At 36.7% G+C, this 25,050-nt stretch overlaps 1 protein-coding gene across 1 annotated transcript; it reads left to right on the plus strand.

The window, feature by feature from the left end:
* The first annotated feature begins 354 nt into the window (after positions 1–354).
* On the plus strand, positions 355–17,227 carry LOC147074753 (uncharacterized). Its single transcript, XM_085943087.1, has 6 exons — positions 355–732; positions 3,016–3,333; positions 6,657–6,710; positions 11,689–11,763; positions 12,217–12,299; positions 13,650–17,227. Exons 1-6 carry the CDS (start codon positions 532–534, stop codon positions 13,750–13,752), a joined length of 834 nt encoding a protein of 277 aa, XP_085799213.1. The 5' UTR covers positions 355–531; the 3' UTR covers positions 13,753–17,227.
* The last annotated feature ends 7,823 nt before the right edge of the window (positions 17,228–25,050 follow it).

Genomic DNA, 25,050 nt, shown 5'->3' on the forward strand with positions numbered 1-25,050 from the left:
TCTGGAAAAATATGTAAAAAGTACTAAAATTTCAATATTTCCGTTCGACAAATTGGTGCAAAGTACTATAATTTCGCAATATAAGAAGATTTGGAGAACTTTAAAAAAAAAATTCTCGAAAAACGTAAAAAAATCTCTTGACTTCTTGAATTTGTCGGTAAGCATTTTTGGTCGGAAGAGATACCTAAATAAAAAGGGATCTCGGAGTTTCTCAAATTCTCGGTTATTTTTTCCGAGATACAAAAAACCTATACAATTTCAACAGTGATGACAACGCGTACTATATTTTTTCCCCAAATACTATAAATTTGGAGGCTCTTTATTATAATTCCACTTTGAAACGATGGCAACACTGCCTTCATCGTTCATCGCCATTTCCTGCATCCAGGCATCCTGCTAATTCCTGCATTTCCTTCCGCACTGCTGCTCTGCCCTTGTTGGCGTCTGTCGGACTCTGTTGTAATATGGCCGCCGATGGCGTTAATATAACAAAATCAGTCGACTGCACCCTGCAGTCGTATTATTGTCGTTATGGACTTCTTGAAACAATATTCGCAGCGAAGACGGGCGGTGAACTTCAATGACGAAGAGCGCAATACATTGGTTGTTTGTGCACAACGCGAAGTAAACATCATCAACAGTCGGGTAACCAATGGCTTCTCCAACAGTAGCAAACGCGCCGCTTGGCTCAGGATTGCTGCAGATTTTAATAGCAGAGGCCACGAAACGAAGGTATGCCATTCTATTAATTATTATAATATTATAAACGGGCTATATTTCAATATACATTTTCGCCATACTTAATGGCGTCTCCCGACTCAGTTTGGTGGAAGTTTCGCGCCTAAACTTTGTCATTTGGTAGCTATGCTGTCGAAATCAAAATGTTCCTAATTCTTATTGAAGTTACCTGACCAGGTTTACATTAAATCACATGGCGTAAACACAAATTAAGGCTCGCATAGTAATTATAATTGATAATTCGGAAACCACTGGACTTTTGGATTCATGCATGTTGTCTTGCGACTTTTGTTGTTATTGTTGCGATAATACGTGCTGCTAGTAGTAAATCCATGCACGTGGAAATAGGCTATATTAGAGCCTGTACCGGATTTACTTACACCAGCGCATCTATTCTATTTACAAGCTGCTTTAATAGGCCGCATCGGCATCGAGGGTAGTTTTTCATATTTTGTATCGTAGCACTATTATTAAAGTATTAGCACTTATTGTAACGATTACAATTAGTGGTAAGTATGCCGCAGATGCCCGCATGAGAGTTTATAACTTTCTTTTTAGACTAAACCTAACCTAACATATCCTAACCAAACCTAACCTACCCCAACTTAAAACCTAGCACCCACGCACATTCTTGCTTGTCGGTTTTGCTCGATCGAGCATGTTGACTTGGAAGCATGCTCGTCGTTGCGTCCAAAAGTTCGATCAGCACGATTTCGACCACAAGTGATAGCGAGGCCACACAAGCCTAGCCGGTGCATCCTCACTCCCTCACTCAAACTGCATCAAGCAAGAATTACGGATCTTGAATCTTTGCGAACTGCTCGATCTCAAACAAAAAACCATTGAGCCAGATGGTACACACGTTGAGACATATTGGAATGAGCGTAAAACCGTCGAGCAAGAACGTGCATGTGTACTTACTATTATATAAGATAACCTAATATAATCTTAATGATGCATCGAAATGTTTGAAAATTTCAAATTATAAATCAACAATAATTATTGGATCGAAAAGCATCTGCGCCGACAGAAAAAGGTATGGTAAATGTGCCGCAGATGCCGTCATGAGATTTTATAACTTTATTTTTAGAGCAAACAGGCGGCCACAGACGGACAGTTCTCGTAACAGGTTGAACATGCCAGTTAATACGTAATGGCGGCCATACAGTTATCTTTGGTAGATAATCTGCTGCGCCCATAGACGGACACTTTTCGACCTGCTAGATGTGTGCCAGGTTCAAACTGCCAGCGACCCCCTACTCCCGTGTTTTTGTAAAACTGTTGGAAATGATGCATCAAAATGTATAAAAATTTCAAATTTTAAATTATCAATTATTGGATCGAAAAACTTATGCGCCGACAGAAAAAAGTATTTAATATAATTGTCTACATGGAATAAACTGTTTTTGTTAAAAAAAATATAAAAGCGCATGGCACATTTACCCGATAAGTTAGTTGCAATTGTTACAATAAGTGCTATGTTGTAGCAGCACATTCTTGGCTGTGTTAAATTTTAGAGTGAGATAGACAGTTTTGACTGTTTCAATGTCTAACTTATTGTAATTGTTACAATAAGTGCTAATACGAAAAATGAAAAACTACCCTCGATAAAGTAGTCTTATCTATAGAATATATGCCGCCTTACACCAATAGTGTTTATTTTAAACTATCACGATAATCACGATGGTACTATTTGACAAGTCGTGAAAATCGGTTAAGCTCAAAATGAGTGCGTTGTGTATTTTGTTTTTTTACCGGCAGGTTCGCAACTATCGTTATAGTGTGTAGGCACAGATGTTGCACGGTCCAATTGTCGCGTGAAAATTCAGAAGCTTCTGAACTTTTATAATCCATGCATGTAATTTTGCAATTTGCACGATGATGTGTTTAGTAGATTTTTTTTTGTTATGGTTAATACGTATTGTCAGCAGTAAATCCATGCACGTGGAAACGGGGTATAATACCCCAATATAAAAAGTTCAAAAGCTTCTGAATTTTCATGTGACAATTGCACTGCGATATCTGCGCCTGCCCAACTGACCAATACCATCTGTAAATTGTAGTCTTCGTTCAATAAAAACAAATACGTGTGACTAAAAAAATTTTATGTGCACTATTTATGGCGGATCTTAACCTACCTCCACCCTTCGCCACTAACTTAATGTATATATGAATAACACGACTCATTTTTAAAGGTTGATAATAAATTTGCTACACTCATTAAATTTTCTATTACTAATGTCGTGTACTAAGTCAGTGAACACATATTGATTCTAGAGAACTGCCCAAATGCTGAAGTCATGTTGGAGTGGGATGAGGTCAAATGCGAGGAAGCTGGCGAGGGCTAACTTGGCGGAAACTGGAGATGAACCTTCCGCAACATCCATACCGGACAGCGAACCGTTGTTATCGCCGATACCTCTGATTGCTCCCCCATCCCCGCCAGTGTGTCAATTGCCATCACCGCCGCCGCCACCTGTGCGTAAACCGCCAATACGACCTGCTCATCATATATTACCACCGCAGCGGATAATACTCCTGAAACATGAGTCAGACATGCGCCTCAATAATAATCAGGATACCCATAATTCAACGGTAAGAGCCATATATATATTTATCTTTTTACAGTACTCTCTCAGTAATCCGCCACCCCAAAAACCAGACAAGTGTCCAATCAGTGAAAGCAGCGGATTATAAATAGTGCATACAAACAAAATATGGTAAAAATTAAAACAGGTATTTCGTAGGTTTTTCGAGAAATTTGCACTAGCAAATTACGGTTTTATTTATAATCAAAATCAAGTATTTACTAAATTATACATATTTATAAACTTAGTTTATTAACTAAATATTAAACAGTAAATCACTTCACACAACCAGTTGTTCAGTGAGGCAGATATTCTTGAATGACTGAGGATTTCTGAATTTCCCCATGACCAACAGCTTCAGTTTGTGTGTCCCGGTTGCATTGGAGCACGGCATAATTGTGATGCTGTCCTTGGGCACTTTCCTCCCTAGTATATTACTTTCTTCACGATGGACGTACGTTTTACGAAGGAGAAGTTTCTAAAATAAACCCGTCTCATCTGCGTTGTATACTTGTACGTGGCGGACTACTGAATTTGACAATCGATTACCGGCGAATTATAAAGCTTGATTTTGTGCTTTCAACTAGTAAAAATAACGGCGGATTATGGTAGTTGTCGGATAATTGAGCGGCACATTACTGAGAGTGTACTGTACATTGTTTGATTGAGTCGTAAAAGTAGATCTGTGCGTTATTCATCATTTCGAGAAAATGACGAAAAACATTTTGTTGGGTTTTTTAGTGTTATAATAGCATGAAATGTGTTTCTACATTTAGAAATTAGAAATTCAATTCAAATTCAACAGTTCTACTTTTGTTTCCAAAGTATTGAACAGTTCTGATTCTGATACCAAGCCCTATTTTCCATCACAATTTTATACCACACAAATATGATTTTGATTTGAATATTATATTGCTAGTCGTACATTATGGTCAGAAGAATAATTTGGCATACTTAGTTAAATTTCGATATATTTGCGACAGTTCTACTTTTGATACTATACGACTCGATTCTGGTTTTCTTCCAAAACTTTACGATATCTTCTGGAATATGCAATGGTAGTGTGCGAAAATTATAATTTGAAGTGTCATGGCTGCCATCGTGGTGCTGCGATATATTATGAAAGGATCATCAGTTTTAGCAGATTTTTCCCTACTTGAATGAGCTATCCAGATGGCAATATTTTTCCAATCTGTCGGAATATTTTTAGTTATGTGCCAACACCTAAATGTCAAATAATATCTACCTGTCATTGCAGTGACTATCATCGACATTATTTATGTGAGTGAGTCAGTGAGCTCGTTTTGTTTTTTCTTTGCAGTAGGTTATAGCACGACTTATAATCCACCTGCGATCACTTTTCTTCACTTTTTGCATTATTAACACGTTTAACACTTTACATAAACTTGCAGCATGCACAAATAACAAACATTAAATGTGTCACTGAGTTTCAAAACCCCCTATAACACCTTTTCATTTTGTTGAGAAAATCAAAATAAAAACTTCTCAGTTTATGGATAAAGGGATTATCGATGTTTTTCTTTTTTTGCCCAATGATGGATTATTTTTGGAAATATTTTGCATATCTATTTATATTGTATTCTAGTCCACTGATTAAATAAAAGACTTAAATGTTTGGTTATAGCGGCTTTTGTAAGTTACATAGTGTTATAGTGGTTTTTTAAATACGCATTGAAGGTTATAGCGTATTTTGTTACGGAAATTTTTGTTCATTTAAAATTAGTATTATAAGTAGGTAGATATTCTAAAATAGCAGTATAAAATGAAAAAAAAACATCATCTTGTTCCTATATTACATAAATACAAATTTAAGGGAAAACTTTAATATAAAGACATAATTATAAATTAGGAAACATTAAAAATTATTAAAAATGTTAAAATTTTTGAGATTTAAGCATATTTATAAGTTCGTCACATATTTTAAGACTTTAAATCGTAAGAATATCAAATCAACAAAACAGCACTCCTACCGCAATTCACAACATAAATGTACTGGCGGCCATGTTGCATTTCGTCTGATTCTCGTTTGTTATTGGTCAGTTGTGTTATAGGGGATTTTGAATGTAACACATAGTGTTATAGCGTGAATTGATTGACACATTGATTTTCTTTCATAAATGACAGTCAATCGTAGCGGACTTTGAAAGAGACAATAAAATTTTCATGTAGAGATTTTAATAACGAATCCATTGATATATATATCTCAATTAATTCAAAAAGGCGTTATAGCGGGTTTTGAAACTCAGCAACACAAATGATGTCACGGCAAGGGGAACGAAGAGCAGAGAGCTAGGGTGGATTGTAGTTGTCGAAACGGCCACGCTTGTTATACTTGCCGCAGTCTACATGTGTCACTTAAATCCCTTGAAGGGCTTGGATTTTAAATAGTTTGTATTGACCATAGAGATAATTAATGACTCGGTGGCTAAAGTGCGAAAAACATTATGGTGCATGTCGCGACATGACGTCACAGTAAGCTGCCGTTATGGGGAAAAAGTGTGTAATGTCGTTTTTCTCAGCATTTAAAATGTTATCAGACTGATGCTCCCATCCTGTAGAACATTTTGAATCTTTTGAAACGAACATTGTCAGTTAGCAAAATCTGCCCAAATCATCAGAATGACAATGAGGTCACCTCACGCGTACCGCACTGCATCGACACCCGCATGACTCGATTAACATTTTTATCATTTTCTACATGCCTACACATTTTCGACCGTGTCAAAATTGTTTTTGTTTTTAGTGGATGGCACTATGTATTTTCTATAAGAATGTTGTCTATTATCTATGGTCTGCGGGTTGTTTGGGTTTTAGCGCACTTTTGATTCACGCTTGTACGTATGCAGTTCGCCGTATCGCACTTCACCGTGAAATGTTATCAGAAATATATGGCCGTATATTAAAGACTGTCCAACCTCTTTGGGTCGTATAATACTGACATAAAATAAAGTTCATGTCTAAATAAAACACGGTTTTTGTCGGTTTACACTTTACAGGAAGCCAGCAGCAAACAAATTTTGAAAATTTTCGATATACTGGATTATAATATGTTGGGTTAGGTTATATTTTCATTCTTGAATTCATGAATTTTGCCGAAATCAGCTATGAAAATTGAATTAATTTTCATATTGAATCTAATAAAATTGGAGACCGGTATACGGTCATCTCTTTCTGATACGAAAGCTCACGGCGAACTGTGCCACGGTAAAATGTTTTATGTACAGTTTAAATGTAACCCTCACCCATACTAATGGGAAGGACATCTTTCTAAGGCAAAATGATAATCAAAAATATTTTATTGTTTTTCAGGTTGACACACAGACGTTGACCCAGGAGTGTACCAAAGAACAGCATGAGCTAGAGGTATGATTTTTTTTCCCTTTTTGTTTTACTCTAGGTATTCAAACTCTGGCATACATATTATGAGCGCTGTAGAAACAAAAGCTGCAAGTTCCATTTTTGGTCAAAAATTACTTGGATATGCCATCCAATATAGCTGGCAACTGCATACAGTATACTGCCCCCATAAGCAAAAACACAGCTAATGGGAAAAAGTCAATTTTGAGAAAAGAGAGGTTATCATGTTTTTCATTGCTGCTTCATTATAAGTTAATCAATTTTAATAAATGTTTCGGTTTATAATAGATTAATTAAAAATTGATATTTTCATTACATAAAAATGGCAAAATTACAAAAATATTGATTATAAAACTTCACTATTGTCTTTTTATTTATGATTTTGAATGGAATAATGTCTGTTTCATAAGGAAAAAAACAGTAAATATGTGTTTTTGCTTATAATTTAAATTGTAATGGATATTTTTGAAAAATTAAATACTTGTTATGTTATTTTGTTTATTAAATAATATTGGAATGACAATATATATTTTTAAATATACAAAAATTCGTCAGTTTTGGTGGGAAGACTCCCAAAACGTCATCCTATTTGTAGGCATTACTCTTCCCTATTTTTGAATTATGCATATCTTCTTTTCCTTTATTACCTCTGACGGCTTTGAAAATCATCATGTCTTTCATGTAGGGTCTACACCAGTGGTTTTCATGTGTGGCACTGGTGGTCGCATGCGGCCACCACGGCTTTACAGAATAATATTTCAAAAATGTATTTATAAAATTGGTCGAATACACATGACTTTCTTTCCACGCTCAAAAATGATCCATAAACTGCTGCCCTGTTAATTAATATTTAATTACCACATTTAAATATCATGTTAACTATATCTAATGGCCAGTTGCGCCGAACGCGCCAGTCGCAGTGTCAGCACTAAATGAGTTAATATTGTCAATTTTTCCTACTACTGTATACTGTGAAAGATTATTCAGTGTAATGCACTTCATAAAAAACAAATATTGAAGCCAGTTGACAGATGTAAACGTAGAAGCAGTTATGCGGCTCGCATTGCAAAAAGGGAATATTGAGGAATTTCCGTTTACATTATTTTTAAATATCAAATGTTCAGAGACATAAGTACAAATATCATTAATTTAATAAAACTAGATAGTTAGAAATGTGTTTTATGATAGATTAAGATTAAAATTAATAACTCATTTAGTGCTAACAATGGGCTGGCGCGTTTTCAGTAGTTGGCCATTAGATATAATTAACATGATATTTAAATGTGGTAATTAAAATGTAATTAACTGGTCATTAGCATTTTACTTGCCATTATAATTTCATTGGATTTTGCAGCATTTTGATCAAGTTTATCCAATTGCATACTCTCCAAAATAAAGTAGAGAATCTTTTTTTCACGATTCTTAATCCAATTTAGAACTTAATCACATTTGAGTATTAAAATATCATTAAAAATGTAGGGCGATATGAAGTTAGTGAATGATTAATTTGAGGTTATCTTATTATTACCAGTTACATGCGGTATTACGTTTGTGTAAAAATTCTAGAATCATAAACAAAAAAACAGTAAGCCAGCGTTTTTAAGCAAAAAACACAGCAAATCAGATAGATGTGCTGTGTTTTTGCTTATGAATTATTATTTACTGTTTTGTTGCATCGAAAAGCCTAACATTTTTGCAAAAGTAGTGGACACATTATGATGATTTCTATATTAAAATAAATGATTTCCAGTTTATTTTGTTATGCAATTATGTTCAGAATTTTATCTAGTATGTCACCTCATACTTACTTTAATTTTTCATTTTTTCCCATTAGCTGTGTTTTTGCTTATGGGGGCAGTATAGAACCCTGTAAGGATAATTCGAAAATCACTGTAAATAGAAAATATCAGGAAAAAAAGTCCAAGGAACATTATTTTCATATAAAACCATACTGATGATTCTAAATTCCTTATATGAAATGGTTTTCGACCCAGACAACAATGCAACATTTCATAAATCAAAAAAAGAAAAATTTGACCTATTTAAAAACTCCAGGGTTGACACATTTTGTTTATTGCTTAGTAATAAATTAAGTCCGAAATTTAAAAACAAACATCACTGCATTGTACACATACAGCAAAGATGCATACATCCACATTTCAATACTCCACTTCAGACACATTCATGATTGTTTATTGCAATATAAGTCAAGTTTAAAACAAACATTCCACTGCCTTGTACACACACACACTACACATGCATACATAAACATTGGCATTTTAAATCTCCTGTTTCAGACACATATTCATGATTGTTTATTGAATACAAGTCAAGTGACAAGTTTTAAAACAAAGCATACTTCTTCAATGTATACACATTAAGCATGCACACACATACAGGCATCACTCGAAATAATCAGGCCATAGCACTGAAGATGGTAGTGCTAGTTTTTGATTGTCTTCGAATGCAATGCTGTAACTCATTCATGAAGATTTTTGATGGTATGTTTTGTTCAAATTATTACCAGTTATTTCAATATACAACAATCATCATTTTTTATAAACAGTAGTTTACATATTATAATATTGCATTCGAAGTATGAGCAATAAACTAGGACTATGATCAAAGTTTACAGTTTCCTGTCACGGCCTAACTCTATGTGGGTCTTATGGAAAGGTGAAGTATGATTGGCTGTATTTGGGTTATTGCATGAACTTATTTTTATTTCTTATGTGTTTTCATATTTTTTTCCATTTTGTTTTTTTAGAAAACAATGTTCAAATGCTTTGAAGTGATAAAATGTGAATGTTTACTATGGAATGGAAATAAGAAATATGCATTTTTGTCATATGGAATGAAATGCAATTTATTACCTACCTATTTAAAATATATAATGACATGGCAAAAGGTGATTATAGTTATAACTGAGTTAAGTAGTGGGGCTGTGTAAATTAATATATTTTTTTTTATTGTTTTCAACCAAAAACCCTTCATCTTAGGATTATATTTCAGTACCCTTTCGAATTTCGCAGCAGTATATCCCCTCCTCTTCTGTTTTAAAAAGCTAGTGATAGTGATAATTATTAAGATTAGGTACTTACCTGTTTCCATAAATATTTTATTCTGTGATAGTTCTACACAATGACATTAATATGGACGAAGCATCTAGAAAAAAAATGACACTCACTTTTTTGTCGGGTCTGCCGAATGGTATAATCTGTTCTAATGCCATTACAATAAAGGTGATATTGCTATAAATTCCCCATGCTTTTTGTCGGGTCTGCCGAATGGTTCGGTTCAAACGGGTTCGCTCAAATGAACATTGACACTAAAGGTGATATTGCTATAAATTCCTGATGCGTGATATTGCATAATGGAAATTGCGTGACGTCTACCTTTACATGTGCGAATGTCACTGCACGAATTTACTTGCTATAGATCTACCATCATAAATTGGCATTTCAGCGAGGGCGCTAGTATGACATTGAGAATATTACCATAACTAACAAAAAAATGGTAATTTATAATTTTTTATTGGTAGTAGATTTCTGTACAAATATTATGCAATCCATAATTCGAGAAACATGTTCTAAAATTAAATGGCATTTGTAACAAATTTATCCTCGATAGACAATTTTAGTTTCAAATTCGACCGGATGCCAACTTACGATGGTAGATCTTTAGCTACTGTATTGAGTGCGTTGTCCATTAACGCATTCGCTGCTGACTATATAATGATATTTTAATTGCCCCCTTTAAAATGCACGTTAATTACATCGATCGGCCGCCTGGTCATTACGTGCCGTGTGCGTCTTCCGCGTCCAAAGTATTAATAATGTCATTGGTTCTACATACATAATATTTCATGAGCCAGTCATTGAAAATTATGACAGATTTTTCTTAAAACATCATAAATTACTTATTTTAAGAAAGTAATATAAATAATCCTGACATTTTATGACCCATTAAAACACACAGAATCGGAAATTTCGTAGGCACATCTATGATCGTAAACGAAATTATTGAAAATCATTTTTTTTTTTTTTTTTTAATTTTAATATTTTTCCCCCATGCATTTCATAATTCGTAATTCGAATTTTTTTTTCGATTTTCGGTCCCATGGAATTTGTATTTACGATGTTTTACTGTATTATGATAAGTGAATTTATTTTCTGCAGTTCAAATTACATTGGCAAATTCTCATGCCGACTGTCTGCCACGATCGATCGTTCCCAGTCGTGAAAAGTCACTTTTGTGTCATTCCCTGTGTTCATGACCGAATTGTAACAATTCCTATTTTTTTTTGGAAATAATTTGCCCGTTGATGGTTTAGAAGATTACCGAGAACGTACGAAAATAACCGAATTAACCTTGAGCTTCTGACTGTGACCGCCTTTGACATGTCATGTCTTGCATTTGATATAACAACACAATTTTAACGTTTACATAATGAAGCGTGCCTGACTCTATTCATTATTTTAACAGACAATAATAATATCTTAGTAAATACAACCAAGAAATCATTACTTATCTAAATTTGGCAGTTAAAGTTAACATAACGAAAGAAGACTAATGTTGCCACTAAGCTAACAAATGAATACTTTTTGATTTACTAATTATTGTAACACTAGCAACTAGCAACAAAATCAGCTATGAAAATTGAATTAGTGTTAATATTGAATCTAATAAAATTGGAGACCGTATAGAATACGGTCACATCTTTCCGATAAGAAAGCTCACGGCGAACTGTGCCACGGTGAAATGTTTTATGTACAATTTACATGTAACCCTGGTCTACAGATTAAATTAGCTACAAGCGATTGACTCCAGTATGATCCTTAATCATGTCAATCAAAGATTCATTGAGATCGCACCCGCCAAGCATGTGATTGATTTCTATTGCAATTGTCCTTGTGTCAACCTACTGAGTGAGTCAACAAAGTACGAAATGAATAATGTGATGATAATTATTTTATGATTTCAGATGAACACAATGCGACTCCAAGAAGATTTCCTGAGAGAACAGATATATATGAAGAGAGAAGAGCATGAAGTAACGGTGAGAAATTTTTTTATATTTATTGAAATTACATGCTACATAACATTATCGATACATTGCAGTCTCAGTTCAATGAAAACAAATATGTTTGACTAACAATATTTAATGTGCACGATTTATGTTGGATATTAACAGTCTATGCCTCTCTTCGCCACTGATGTGAGCAATTATAGATATGAATAAAGGTTCAAATAGACTATATGACGATTGGGCGCATATGTGACATGAGCGTCTTATTGTCTATGATCATAATATGCCACGGATATGTTATAATATATGCCATTCCGTTTACACATAAGCGAATATATGTCAAAAAAACTATGACAGGCGTGGGGTGGGCATAGAATCTATGACACCCGTATATGCCAATGTGTTTACACTTGATGCCGTAACATAATTTGCCACCGTAATTGTCCACAAATATTGATCATAATGTATATTTTACCGTTTCAGATGGCCATTAGAAGACAGGAATTGGAAATTAAAAATGTGGAATTGCAGTGTCGATTAGCGGAGCTGGAGGCAATTAAATTGAGGTAAATCTAGTTTTTGTTTCGAAACCGGTTAATCTACGGACTAATTACAATATTATAATTTAGTGATCTTTATTGTATATAATATATTAGGAATCATTAATCTTATCACTGCCAGCCAATTTTTACTAGGTGGTCACTTGTAGGCCAGCTATTTTCGGAATAAAATAAATCCCTTAAAAAATATGAAGTAGGAACATAATGATGAATATTTGTGAAAACTTACCAACACAACATGGTTATCGAGTTTATCATGAATATTTTCACCCTAAAATGATAAATATTGTATTTAGAAAATATACACTGAATGTTTATTCAGAACATGACGTTTACAAGAACCCGCGAGTTAACTCGTCCGTGGCCTGATGCGACATAAATGCTTTGGCGAGTTAACTCGTCCGTGGCACGGATCTGGACCAGATCCCAGATGTAGATCCGCCTGCTCCACTTGACTACTGCAACACATTGAATTTGTCGATGTGATTTTGTTGTCATTCACAAAATCCATGTAACTTTATGTACATGCACATAGCATGTAACAAATTAAATCGACATAGGGCACAGGTGGGTGCAGTAACAGCTTTTTAAGACGATTTTCAATGTGCGACTGGGCTTAAATTCTCGTAGCTTATTCATCTCTAAACTTGTGAAAATACTCATTCCTATTGGTGTAAACTCATAAAAAAGTCGATGTTTGCACATTTAAATAATACATACTTCATCATACTTATATTGGTGCGTTTTTGCTTTTATTATGCACATTTCGTGGGTAGCACGCAACAGTGGCGATGGGTGGAGGGAGGCTGTGGAGATCTGATATAAATAGTGCACACTAAACTTTGTCAGTTATACTATTTGTTTTCATTGAACTAAGAATACAAATTTCGGGTGCTGGTCAGTTAGTTTTTAAAATTCAATTGAAGCCCATCTAAACCAAATCATAATAGTTTAGGTATGTTGTGGAGATCCTACAAATATAGTGCACAATTTTTCTGTCATACATTTTTGTTAAATTATGCACACAAATTGCTGATGGTGTTGGTTATTTTATAAAATTAAATTTATATAAAATATCGAAAATTATGTATGATTTATTCGCATAATTTTAGTTATTTTGTTAAATGGAAGAATGGTTTTTTTTTATCCATCATGGTTTGGTTAGGCAGGGTTTGAATTTTAAAAACTATTCAACACCATCTGCAGTTTGTATTAGTTCAATGAAAACAAATAAGCATGTCTTGACAAAGTTTAGTGTGAACTATTTACAACACTTTCTATTTATAGTCCAAATTTTTTTATTTCCAACTCATAGGTCTTTCTAACATACTTAAAAAATATCTTAATTCTTTCCAGATACGGATTCGAAACTGCATCAACGGGTTCAGAGACGGGAGCTCTGCCAACGTCACTGTCCGACACGATTTTCGACTCGGAACACGATGTTGTTTATCGTTGAACGTAAATCATAATCCGCCTGATTATTAAAAAAAAGCACATTGCGCTGCCTACGTGCTTAGAAGTCGCAGAAGCTATGCGAATGGGATATGGTATAACCCTTGCTCTATCTTCAGTACTTACCTGACAAAATCTCAATCTTAGTGCTCAGCCAGTATTGAGATTTGTTCATAGTGGGAAGTGTGGTATATAATATCAATTAGATATATTTACCTGAAGTGAATCTTCTTTGGCCACGCCGAGGACAAAACGGCTGATGACTGCATCTTGTGTGCAGGCGCTTTTAACTGCATCTCTAACTTCCTGATGTGCGTGTATCGTAATTTAACAGGAATATTACAGATCTCAACTGAGAGTAGCTGGCAACGAAGATCAAGTCAGTAACGTCACAAATATCTTGCATTGACACTTCCCGTCACCAAAACAAGAGGGTGACAGCTAAGTCAAGCTCAGTGAAGAGAATGTGGACACATAAGAACTAAAAATATGATGTAATGAAGAAAATAAATGGCATAATTAACTCGTCATGGTCATAAAATGCTTTTTACTCCAAACGATAAGCCAATGAACCAGATAAATACGAGAGATTGTTTGTTGATGGTAGGACTGCTGTACTTTATTTCACCTGTGAGGTGAAATGTACTACAGATTGAAATGGATGCGATGTTGCGAATCAACATTATAGGTGCAAGTGATTGTGATGCCTAAAAAGGGAGGAGATCGTAGAATCTATATCGATTTGCTTTTCCCTCCACCAACCGCCACATCTCCACACCCGTTATGCAGGCGTCTACCATGGCATTCAAAGTTCTGCTGAAAGGTTAGCAGGAGTAACTTCTCCAAGACCTTGGTTGGCATGTCCTAGAGTGTGCGTGATATTGATATAATATATTACGTTCGATTCTGATAATAAAAGACCTCGCTCGCTGTAAAATGCAGCAAACTTTTTGAAAGCTGCGAAATTTTCTATCGTAGATACTAAGTCGCAATGGCTGACCAATCCAACTGAGGGTCGGACTGACTTGAGAAGCTCTTCCCTTTCAACCGAGATATGGGGACATTCCCAGAGGATGTGATCGGAATCCTGCAATTCTCCTCATAGGCAAGTCGGAGATTCTATTAGGCTAAATTGACAACTTGCCTAGATAAGAACTGAGAGGTCAGACGTTCTGGAGTCAATCTGGTTATCTGCACACACCATTTTATATTTGGAAAAGACATATGCGTTTGTCTGCCCTTGGAAGAGGAGGTCCATTGCTATGCACACAATGCGGTGTCATATGCCAAATCGCGTAGAACAACCCTTCGAGTGCACCGACCCATGGATTCAAGATTTGAATGCTGCGATATCAGCTGCTGAATGCTTAACACCATCATGATGGCAGACGCCGAATGGATGACCTATTGGATGCGGCTAAGCAATCAAGATTCAAGCTCATGCTGGACCTGCACCCAGGATTCTGGCAAGTTAATGTGAAAATCAGAGACCGGGCTTTCATAACCCCGGGCTCACAATAAATAACATTTCTTTTGTTGTTACTGTGTTAATCAATGTTTTATCGAGTCTGTTGTTCTTAGTGTTAGTTCTTTCTTCTCTATGTATAAATCATCTCATATTCTTTATGGGGAATTCGGGCGACCAGAGAGGCAGTCAATAATAATAATAATGAATGTACACGCAAGTCTGCAAAAAATACTTTCTCCGTGGCGTGGCTGCCGGTTTTATCATATCTTAACACTATTTTTGTCACTTAAAATACAATATCACACGGCACAGACGTTGCCAACATGTTACACTTGATGTGACATAATGTTGACCACACATTTGATGTGAAACTTCCTCACAAGGCTTTGACTTCTAATTTAACGTCATTCGACAACCTTATAGGGGGCCAACTCTTCTGCATTACCATGTGAATGGGGGTCAGTTGCTTTAAATAAAAAGACATCATCAGTCTTGCAGTCAAAAAATAAATAAATTCCAGCATCACGTTGCTGAGCTCTTTTGTTAACTGCATTACAACGGTAATATATTTTAGTGCCTTGGTTCGTTTTATTCATGTAGTGGAAGTTCCAAATACTTTCTTCTTTTACTGCGTTCTCTGCATCTTCCTTTGATTTATATACCATCGTCATCTCCCAAGTTCTCTACCTTTTCGTTCTTCGATTGACATTGTTGAATGCTGGATTCAGGGCGATATCTTCCAACGATCCATCAGACACATCTCCAAGTATGCTTCCAATCTCGAAGGCATCGTGTACAAACTGGAAATAAAAGAAAAAAATAATAACATTAGGTATGTCTCAATGTATCAAATTTTGATGAATATGTCGGAAACTTACATAAATTAAAAAAACATTTTATCATACTTGACGATGGTGATGTGGTGATAGTTTGGTCCTGGTACAAAATCTCCATCATCTTCACTATTATCACCTAAATAAGCGGACAAAGACGAATCACAACTGTCACTGTTTGCCATTTTGAATGTGGGTTAGTCATTTTTTGTTTTAACTGACTTCCCCTTCACCTGAGGTTGTTGATCTGGATTATAGGTTTGTTTGAGTTTACTGTGCGATTTTAATTTATTCCGGCTTTTGAGAAAAGCCAGGTGAGGGTTTTGCTCTGCATTTTTTATTGACTTGTTGCAATGTTAGATTTTAGCTTTTAATATAAGTTTAAAGCTTTGATCGTCCGTGCCGTTGCCAATGTCGTATTCACCCTTGCCATGTCTGGTTTCGGAGAGATCCAGGCGCGCGAGCCCAAGAAGACCGGTCGAATGACTCGCAGTTAGGAAGTCGCATCAGGTCGCATCCTCCGGGTCATTAGCCCGGTTCAATAATTGAGCCGCGGAGGGGTGAAAAACTCCGGGAGTGTGCGTACGACACCCCCGGCCAAAAACCCTGGTTGTCTAGTTCTAGTTGTTTTTCTGTCTCTTCGAATATTTCACTTATTTCTTTGTAACATTCTGACATATGAAGTTTGAGGGTGGGGTGGGCTTCTGAATGTATTTCTGTTTCTGAGTCACTGTCCGAGTGGTCTGGACCTATGGTGTCTTGCGTATTTGGGATTATGTTTTTGGTTTCGGATTCTTCTTGGGTCGTTTTGGAGCTACTTCTCGTTTGTCTTTTTAATGGGGAGGATGTCTTTTCTAGTTTGAGAGTGTGGTTCGATTTGTATTTAGGTTTGGGGAGGAGTTTGTTGCACGATTCTGTGAAGATGGTTTGTATTAGTTGCATTATTTTTAGTTTATTTTTGTTAGATGTTAATGCTATTTGAATCTCGTCTAGGGCTTTGGATAGTGAGAAGTTTTCGGTGATGTCGATTTTGGGAGCCATGGCGTGAGGGAAATAGGTGATTTGAATTGATTTTGAAGTAAAGTTATATTATATTATTATTATGTTGCGCAAACTTTTGTTGTGCAATTTCAGTATATGTATGCTGTTATTATTTTTACAACCATAGTAAAACGATCAAAAACAAAAAGGAAGAGTTGCGCAATTTTCTTTATTTCGCAAGTCGCAAACTTTTGGTTGTGAACTCGAGAGGAAGCCCGTCAGGATTCGCGGTGTGCGCAGCGGATGAATTTAGTGTAAATTATGTTGACGCGAGTTTTAATATATTACGCGATGTATTTATTTGAGTCGCGGTCGGTGAATTTTGTTTTAGCTAGCGCGGCTGATTTTATTTGGGTTTAATTGAAAGATTTTATCTAGACGATGTTAGGTATATGCGAGAAAAAATGAGTTTAGGCCGCAGACTTTTAGTTGGATATTTTGAAAAAAACATTCCAGCTACAGTTTACGGTATATGATGGTAAGCGGGTCTGAGCGTGATATCCATCTGCCTTCTGATTCGAATTTACAAGTGGAGTAAGTGTCCAAGCGATGGAAAGAGATCATCCAAAATCCTAGGCATCGAATTCTGATTACATACAATGGTTATGATGATTTTGCCTTGGGGAGTTTTATAATTACCTAAATATAGCAGCTATTTTAAGCTTATTAGGTTCATTGAATTTCAATGGGCCGTGAGTGTAAATACCACTCATAAATTTATATCAACTGATATGCGCCCTAACGAAATTGAGACAGATGATCTTGCTATGTTTGACCTGTCAGCTGAAGATATTGAGTCTTCATTCTAAGAATTCTTGGGACAACATGAGACCAGGCCATCTTCGGATGGCAGTCAAATGCCCGACTTCAGACTGCGATAGACGAGTTTATTGACATATCTAACTACCAGCTACCGCCATTTTTCCGCAGAAAAATATATCCAGTAAACAGTATGATCATAACTAACTTGCATGCTTTCTGACATTTTAAGTATCCTCTGGAGTTACGTACACTTGCCTCCGAAAAGTTAGAATACCAGCGTATCTACCTAAATGTTACACGTACACTTGCCTCCGAAAAGTTAGAATATGAGCATATCTACCTAAATGTTACACGTACACGTGCGTGTTCCACACGTGCGTGTTCCACATGTGCGTGTTCCACTTTTCTTCATGTACATGGCATGAGCGTTGAACATCGACAAGTCTATCAGATGCAAAAATAGTTTTTTATGCCATTTCATGGTTTTTCTTGTGGATTTTACGAATGATATCATATCACTCCTGTCCACCTTTCCCATATTTTTGCTATAATCATCTGCGGCACTTGGTTTTGTTTTGGGAGCACCAGTTCTATAGTCAGTCTTCCCGGTTTCAACGAATTCTGCGGTATAAATAGTAGAAAGCATTGTCACGTCTCTTTTATCTCTCCATGTTTGAGCCATCATGGTGTCAGTATGAAGTGCTATCGATTCGCCTTTTTTCAACTTTGGAAATTTAGGCATTCCAATGCGATTTCTACGCACTGTACCGACGGCATTAGTTTTTTTCTCATGAAGAGCTTGAAATAATTTGGGACTTTTGTACTAATTGTCCAAGTCGATGGTATGGCCAGCATCCAAATATTTTGATAGAAGAGACATGACATAGTTTACACAATTATATCGAGAACATAACCAGTTATGCAATCGCATAGAACAAATAATTTTATACCAAAACGACTTGCTTTGGATGGAATGAATTGACGGAAAATCAGTCGACCTTTGAATAACAATAAACTTTCGTCAATGCATATTTTCTGATGTGGAGACATCCTGTTGAAAATTTTCGCCTAAACATATCTAATATTATTTCTATCTTAGATAGACGATTACCAATTTCACGTTCTTCCTCATCAGAAAAATTTAACATTCGTAGGAGTAAATCTAAACGATCTCGTGGCATTGTGTCTGAAAAAAATCGGCGAATATAGTAGTGGATTGGTGGACCAATGAGAATCTATTGTGTTTCTAGAATTTAGTGGGAGCAGTTACAGAATCGCCAAAAAAACGTACATTTCGTCATTATTTGTGTCAACCCAATGTTTAAGGCGCATAGATAAATTGCTTTCACTTTCTGCAATTTTTGCATACCTATGGTTAGTTTTGAAAACCAAACGAGTTACGTTTTGCTCGTCGGGCGACCAGAGAGGCAGTCAATAATAATAATGAATGTACACGCAAGTCTGCAAAAAATACGTTCTCTCCGTGGCGTGGCTGCCGGTGACTGGTGTCTAGTGTGGCAGCTCTCAATACATAGCTATATGTTTTCATGCATCGCAACCGATCACCCGACCATAGAGACCAGAGAGACCAGGAGACCAGACCAAGCGCAAGAATGAGATTTTACTGATCGCCCAATTTTATTGCTTGCTGGGGGAGACCAGTTGTGGCATGGTCCATATAACTTCATACATCGGTCTGGACTTGCGACTGATCTTGAGACCTTTCTCCAAGTGATCATAATAATTATTAATATACTTCTTCTTCCACCCTGTCACGTCCCAACATTGGGGCATAGGGCAAGCACAAGTTGGCACCACTTGCCTCGGTCCATTGCCAACTCCTGTGCCATTAATATACTACAATACTATATATTTATATCAGTTTTTGGAACTGCTGAATAAAATATTTCTGCTCTATGGCAGATATGAAATAGGACTGACTAACAATCTTTAGGACCATTCGTATTAAGAAAAGCAAAATATCATATTATCTTAACACTATTTTTGTCACTTAAAAAAATACAATATCACATTGACACCCCGGAAGTCCGGGTAGGGAAGGGAGTCGTGGCCGCACAGCCCGATCCGATCCCCGCGCTCGACTCTCCGGTCGACCGGGCGTCATTTACGCCCTTGGTAGCGTGCTGTCGGTCGATTCGTGTGAGTCACACGACCAGCTTCCACCCTTCGACTAGCTCAGTGATTGAAATTGTTTAGGGCGGTCAACAGAAGCTGGGTTATGTGTTTGGGTAGAGTACGTTCAGTGTATGGTTAGGCCTTGACAGTTGATTATGGTAGATATTCACAATGAAACACACGTTGTTCATAGCACAGAGTTTTATTTTTAACTTATAGTTCACAAAAAAGGGTACGTACACAACACACAGATACACAATATTAAGTTTTACACAGTTTGTAATTTTTCAACAGCCCTAAATTTATTAATGATGGGCGCCGTAGGCTGTCAATTAAAAATTTAATGATCAACGGGACACACAGTCCGACGCGTATCGGAGGCTTCGGCTAACTGCCTGCCAGATTGGTTGGGTCCACGTTTCAGCCTTATCGCTGTCCCTCTCGATCTACCCCTGGATGCTCACCCCTCTCTGTCATTCTCGCCTGCGGCAGAACACTTGGGCCTTTACTTGGGTTTTACCCAAAGGGTCGTCCAAGTCACCTTTTTGCCTGGTAGATGAAAGTTACAGCGATTTCGGAGGGATTGAGCCCAAATCTCCCTATCTAGCGATTTGTATATTTATTCCGCTAACAAATAAAAGTACAGAGCATTCCACGTGATCGAGCGGCGACAGAGGGAAATCCGGCTTGGTGGACTACAAGAAACATGAATGTGGCATCCATAACTTCGCTCGTACTTTACCCTTAAGGGGTCCTCCATTCACGTTTAAACGTGGAGGTATCAACATAATATCAATATCATTTTTTAAAGCAATAAACAAGAGTATGATAATAATGCAAATACAGATTAATCATTCTGTAATGATGCCGTGTACTCTTCTCCCTAATAGTGAAGGAGAAGGTCTTGATATTCGCTATGCCAGCAAGAACAGGGTTACTAACACTCCCCATATGACGGCACTGTGGTCGGTTAGCTCACGACTAAATGCACGTCCATAAGAGATGTTAATCAATTTGTTTAGCATTGAAGGGTCTGTCACGAATGAATGAAACCCCAAAGGACCAGTATAAAATTTGTTTATTGGTCTTGTTTAGTTTCAGAAGAAACATCTTATTTATATGTTTAAAGTCAACCTTAGTATTAAACTTAAGAGTAGAACAGGTGATTAACGGTGAGAACGTTTAATTTATATAGACTTATTGTTGTATAAATGCGAATATCGTAATTTAGACTGTTAGTTACTTTGTTGGCATTATATCACGCTATATGCTAATGCGCTCTTAATAATAATTTTCTAATGGCATACATCGTCTTTCATACTTTAATGTTTCGTCTTCATCCGGCGTGTTACTTCCACATACCGAACGAAGGACTTTACCTAGGGATAAAACATCTAGGCAGTTAGTTGAGCAAAGAATTTGATGAGGTGTTTTATTAAACCGTTTATAGAGATCAGGGTTACGGTTCAGCTCACTTTTATTTAGTAGTTATTCAGTACTAGGGGAAACCTGTCTAAAATAGGGATGTAACATTACCTTACTAGGATAATTTATACAAAACTCATTTACTCTCTACTTGAACGACACTTACTCTCTACTTGATGTATGTCATCACTGATCTGGATAGGTCCCTTGGGTGGTTTTGTTTTGACTGAGGCAATGTCTTTACACATTCGACTGCAGAATGTTGCGATTGTCGACTTGTGTACGAGTATTGTAGCATAAGATAATCGGTCCTTCAAGTGAGGACTCACCTCGTTAGAAAAGTTAACAGAAACAAATTTGAATCCGCCTAACACAACGATAAATATTTCAAAGTATTACGCAACCCGAATGCAATATGAATTATAATACAAACAAAATAAATTATGTGTTACATCGGTGTCACACGCCAAAAATACACTGATCTGTTTTCCCAAACGCGCCTAAAGAAGTATAACTTCAAAAAACTGCTTAAATACATTTAATTTAAAAAAATTGCTTACCCTCGCCACCAATGGCTGTGGCTCTTCGTGGTGTGGTTGTACATCCCCTTGATGTTCCCCGTTATTATCCCCCAGAACTGCCCGTGGCTGTGGTTCTTCAGGGGGGGGCAGTACTTCCCCTGGAACAGCCTCTGGCCATGCCAGTTGGTGTTGCACCATCAGCTCCCAAACAAAATAAATTATGTGTTACATCGGTGTCGCACGCCAAAAATACACTCTGTAAAAAAATTGCTCACCCTCGCCACCAATGACTGTGGCTCTTCGGGGTGTGGTTGTACTTCCCCTTGATGTTCCCCATTATTATCCCCCAGAACTACCCGTGGCTGTGGTTCTTCAGGGGGGGAGCAGTACTTCCCCTGGAACAACATCTGGCCATGCCGGTTGGTGTTGTAACATCAGCTCCACCACCTCTCTGGCCCCTATCCTCCCCAGTATCGGATCTTACTCGCGATACGGCTCTGAAAATAAAGAAAAATACATTTTTAGCTGTGAAAACATTATAGTACCACAATAGTACGGTTTAAGTTCAAATGATATTATACAGAAACAAAATCACAGGCAACTTCCGGGCAACGCATCTCCTATTATTGAGATATGCCATGCGCCACCTAATCTATCCATAGAGCAAAACACACATGGGACAAATTTGGAAATAGTAATAAATAAAAAGAATTTAGTAAGGAGTAATTCCAAAAACACGGGTATGTATTATAACAATAAAGTAATTTACAACCCGTAATTACAAACAATTGCAGCGAAGAAATGAACAAATATTCCGAATCTATTCTCTCGAAGAAAACTTGTGGGGGAAATATAATAGTTAAATAATAAACGAAGCTAGTCCATAATAAGGTTGATACAATATACCCTGGTCCAAGATGGAGGGCCAGCCACGCGTCCGAGACGTGGCGAAAAAAATCGTAGCACTCTTATCACAATCGACCGTTTTGCTTCGCCGTCCCAGCAGGAGTCTCAGCATCGATCGCAATCATTGATTCTTTTCTGCTTCACGCCGCAGTGCAGCCAACGTAAAAATATAATACGGTGTGCCAACTTGTTGCTTTTCGGTAGTTATTGGTATTGCCAGGCTAGTAACTTATTTGTAATTATTTATGGTTATAAATAACGTTACACACCATAATTGACAGAAAGCAAATATTCCCTGGGAGATGAAAATCTGTATTTTATCTTCTTAGTTTTATAAGATCCTTTGAAATGTCAGTTCTGTTGTCCGTTCGGTGGAGGTTTCAGTTGCCAGGTCAGTTATATTTATGTTAAGCGTCATCTAACGGCAAAACTTTCTATTACCTACAAAACTTAATTTGAACAATTAACTTTAAAACTAGAAAACATGAGGAACTAGTGAACAAATATAATTAAAATTTTCTTGATAACCCAAGAACACGAATCTCAAAAATAAATTAAATGACATGCCGAGTTCAACAAATAAGTATAGAAATTAGATGGAAGTTTTTGAAAACTCACATGAGTGACGCGTGTGGTATGGAGCGCACACATACATCGAACCGCAATGGAATCCAAGTTTAACGGAAAATTCATTATATTCTAATATTTTTACTTACTTTAAGGTTAGCCTTTATTTACTTGGAATACACTCACAAACAACGTTTTGATTTGTTATATGTGATGACATTATGATTTGTCTATCGACAACTTATCAAATCTGTCAATAGACATTCTGGTGTATTTAAAAAACTTCTGAGGGTATGTTCGTAAATCTATGTAGGATTGGTAGAATTGATCCTTTATTAGTCTAGCACTTACTATTGGATGCACCCAGTATCTTCGTTTTCGTTTCTTTTGACGCAAGAAGGGCAAATAATGCATGCAACCCATACGAAATCCATTTTGATGTTTGTTATCGCGTCTGCGATTCTTCGATGCGCGCGCATTACCCCCCATATAGATCGGGCTGTGCGTGTTCAAACATATCAGCCTAGCTGATAATAAATTGGTTCATGTGCGAGCAAACCGACTTTTGTTCGAGTGCGAACGGCCAATTATTTAATCGTTCGCGCGCCAAGCCTAACAGCAGAACCCTTGTTGGCATTTAAGCTTGCAATTCCAATACTTTTACGAGGTACGGTACTTTATAAGCTGTACTGTAATATTAACTGATGAATGACGATGCACTGGTCGCCGTTTCACGAACCGATGATTGCGGACACTAATTGAGTCGCTCGGACATTAAAGACAGTTACAAAATTGATTAAAACTATTTTGAATTTTTGAGCATTGAGTATGTTGATTTAGAGTTGATCGATTTTAACAATTCTGAAATTTGGAAATTAAACTTCAAAACTGCCAGAGATGAAAAACTAAGACAATTATCTTGACATGGTTAACCAAGACGAGGAATGAACTCACGACAGATTTAATTGTAAGAAAAAAGTTGCATTCGCTCTTTTAAGTGTTTTCGGTACAACGTACTACATACTGTACATCTCTCAAGTTCTCTCCCTTTTCGTTCTTCGATAGACATTGTTGAATGCCGGATTCAGGGCGACACCTTCCAACTGACACCCCGGAAGTCCGGGTAGGGAAGGGAGTCGGGGCCGCACAGTCCATCTATTAGAGACATATTTATGTATTTTACATCATGATTCGTCATCATAAAAGCATAAAAAGTACTAATAAGCTGGGAATGGGACAACTGGCCTCTGGACAATTGGACGCCGCACTGTCGTAGACACGTGTAGACGAGGTATTTTAATCATTTTCTATCTACTACCTAGTAGTATGAATTCATTTTACTCTTAACATAATGTATTCTTCATCGCGGATTGAGAATTACCATGCCTAAGGCTTTATATAAAATAAAAAACTTTCGAATTCCGTGGCGTCCAGTTGTCTTGTGCCAAATCGTCCTAGACCCAATAAGCTCTTCTTTGCTTCTTCCTGCAGTTGCTTCATGCCAGATCGCAACAAATGGTTTGACACTTCGTTGATTTTTGCGAACAGGAATGAACGTCTCGTTATAAGCATCTGTTGCATGAAAAGTACCGTTTTGAAAGTATCGATCCTCGGTAGCATAATCTCATAAGGTCTGTTGGTCA

Source organism: Rhyacophila brunnea, unplaced genomic scaffold (genome assembly GCF_057557595.1).
Source record: "Rhyacophila brunnea isolate RB1 unplaced genomic scaffold, BYU_Rbru_1.0 scaffold_15, whole genome shotgun sequence".
Classification (NCBI taxonomy): domain Eukaryota; kingdom Metazoa; phylum Arthropoda; class Insecta; order Trichoptera; family Rhyacophilidae; genus Rhyacophila; species Rhyacophila brunnea.

Bases quoted from the DNA above. Each gene is read 5' to 3' on its own strand.
- LOC147074753 (XM_085943087.1), top strand. From the start codon at position 532: ATGGACTTCTTGAAACAATATTCGCAGCGAAGACGGGCGGTGAACTTC. The intron at 3,334-6,656 runs GTAAGAGCCATA...ATTGTTTTTCAG, and splicing joins AGGATACCCATAATTCAACG to GTTGACACACAGACGTTGAC. The intron at 11,764-12,216 runs GTGAGAAATTTT...TTACCGTTTCAG, and splicing joins GAGAAGAGCATGAAGTAACG to ATGGCCATTAGAAGACAGGA.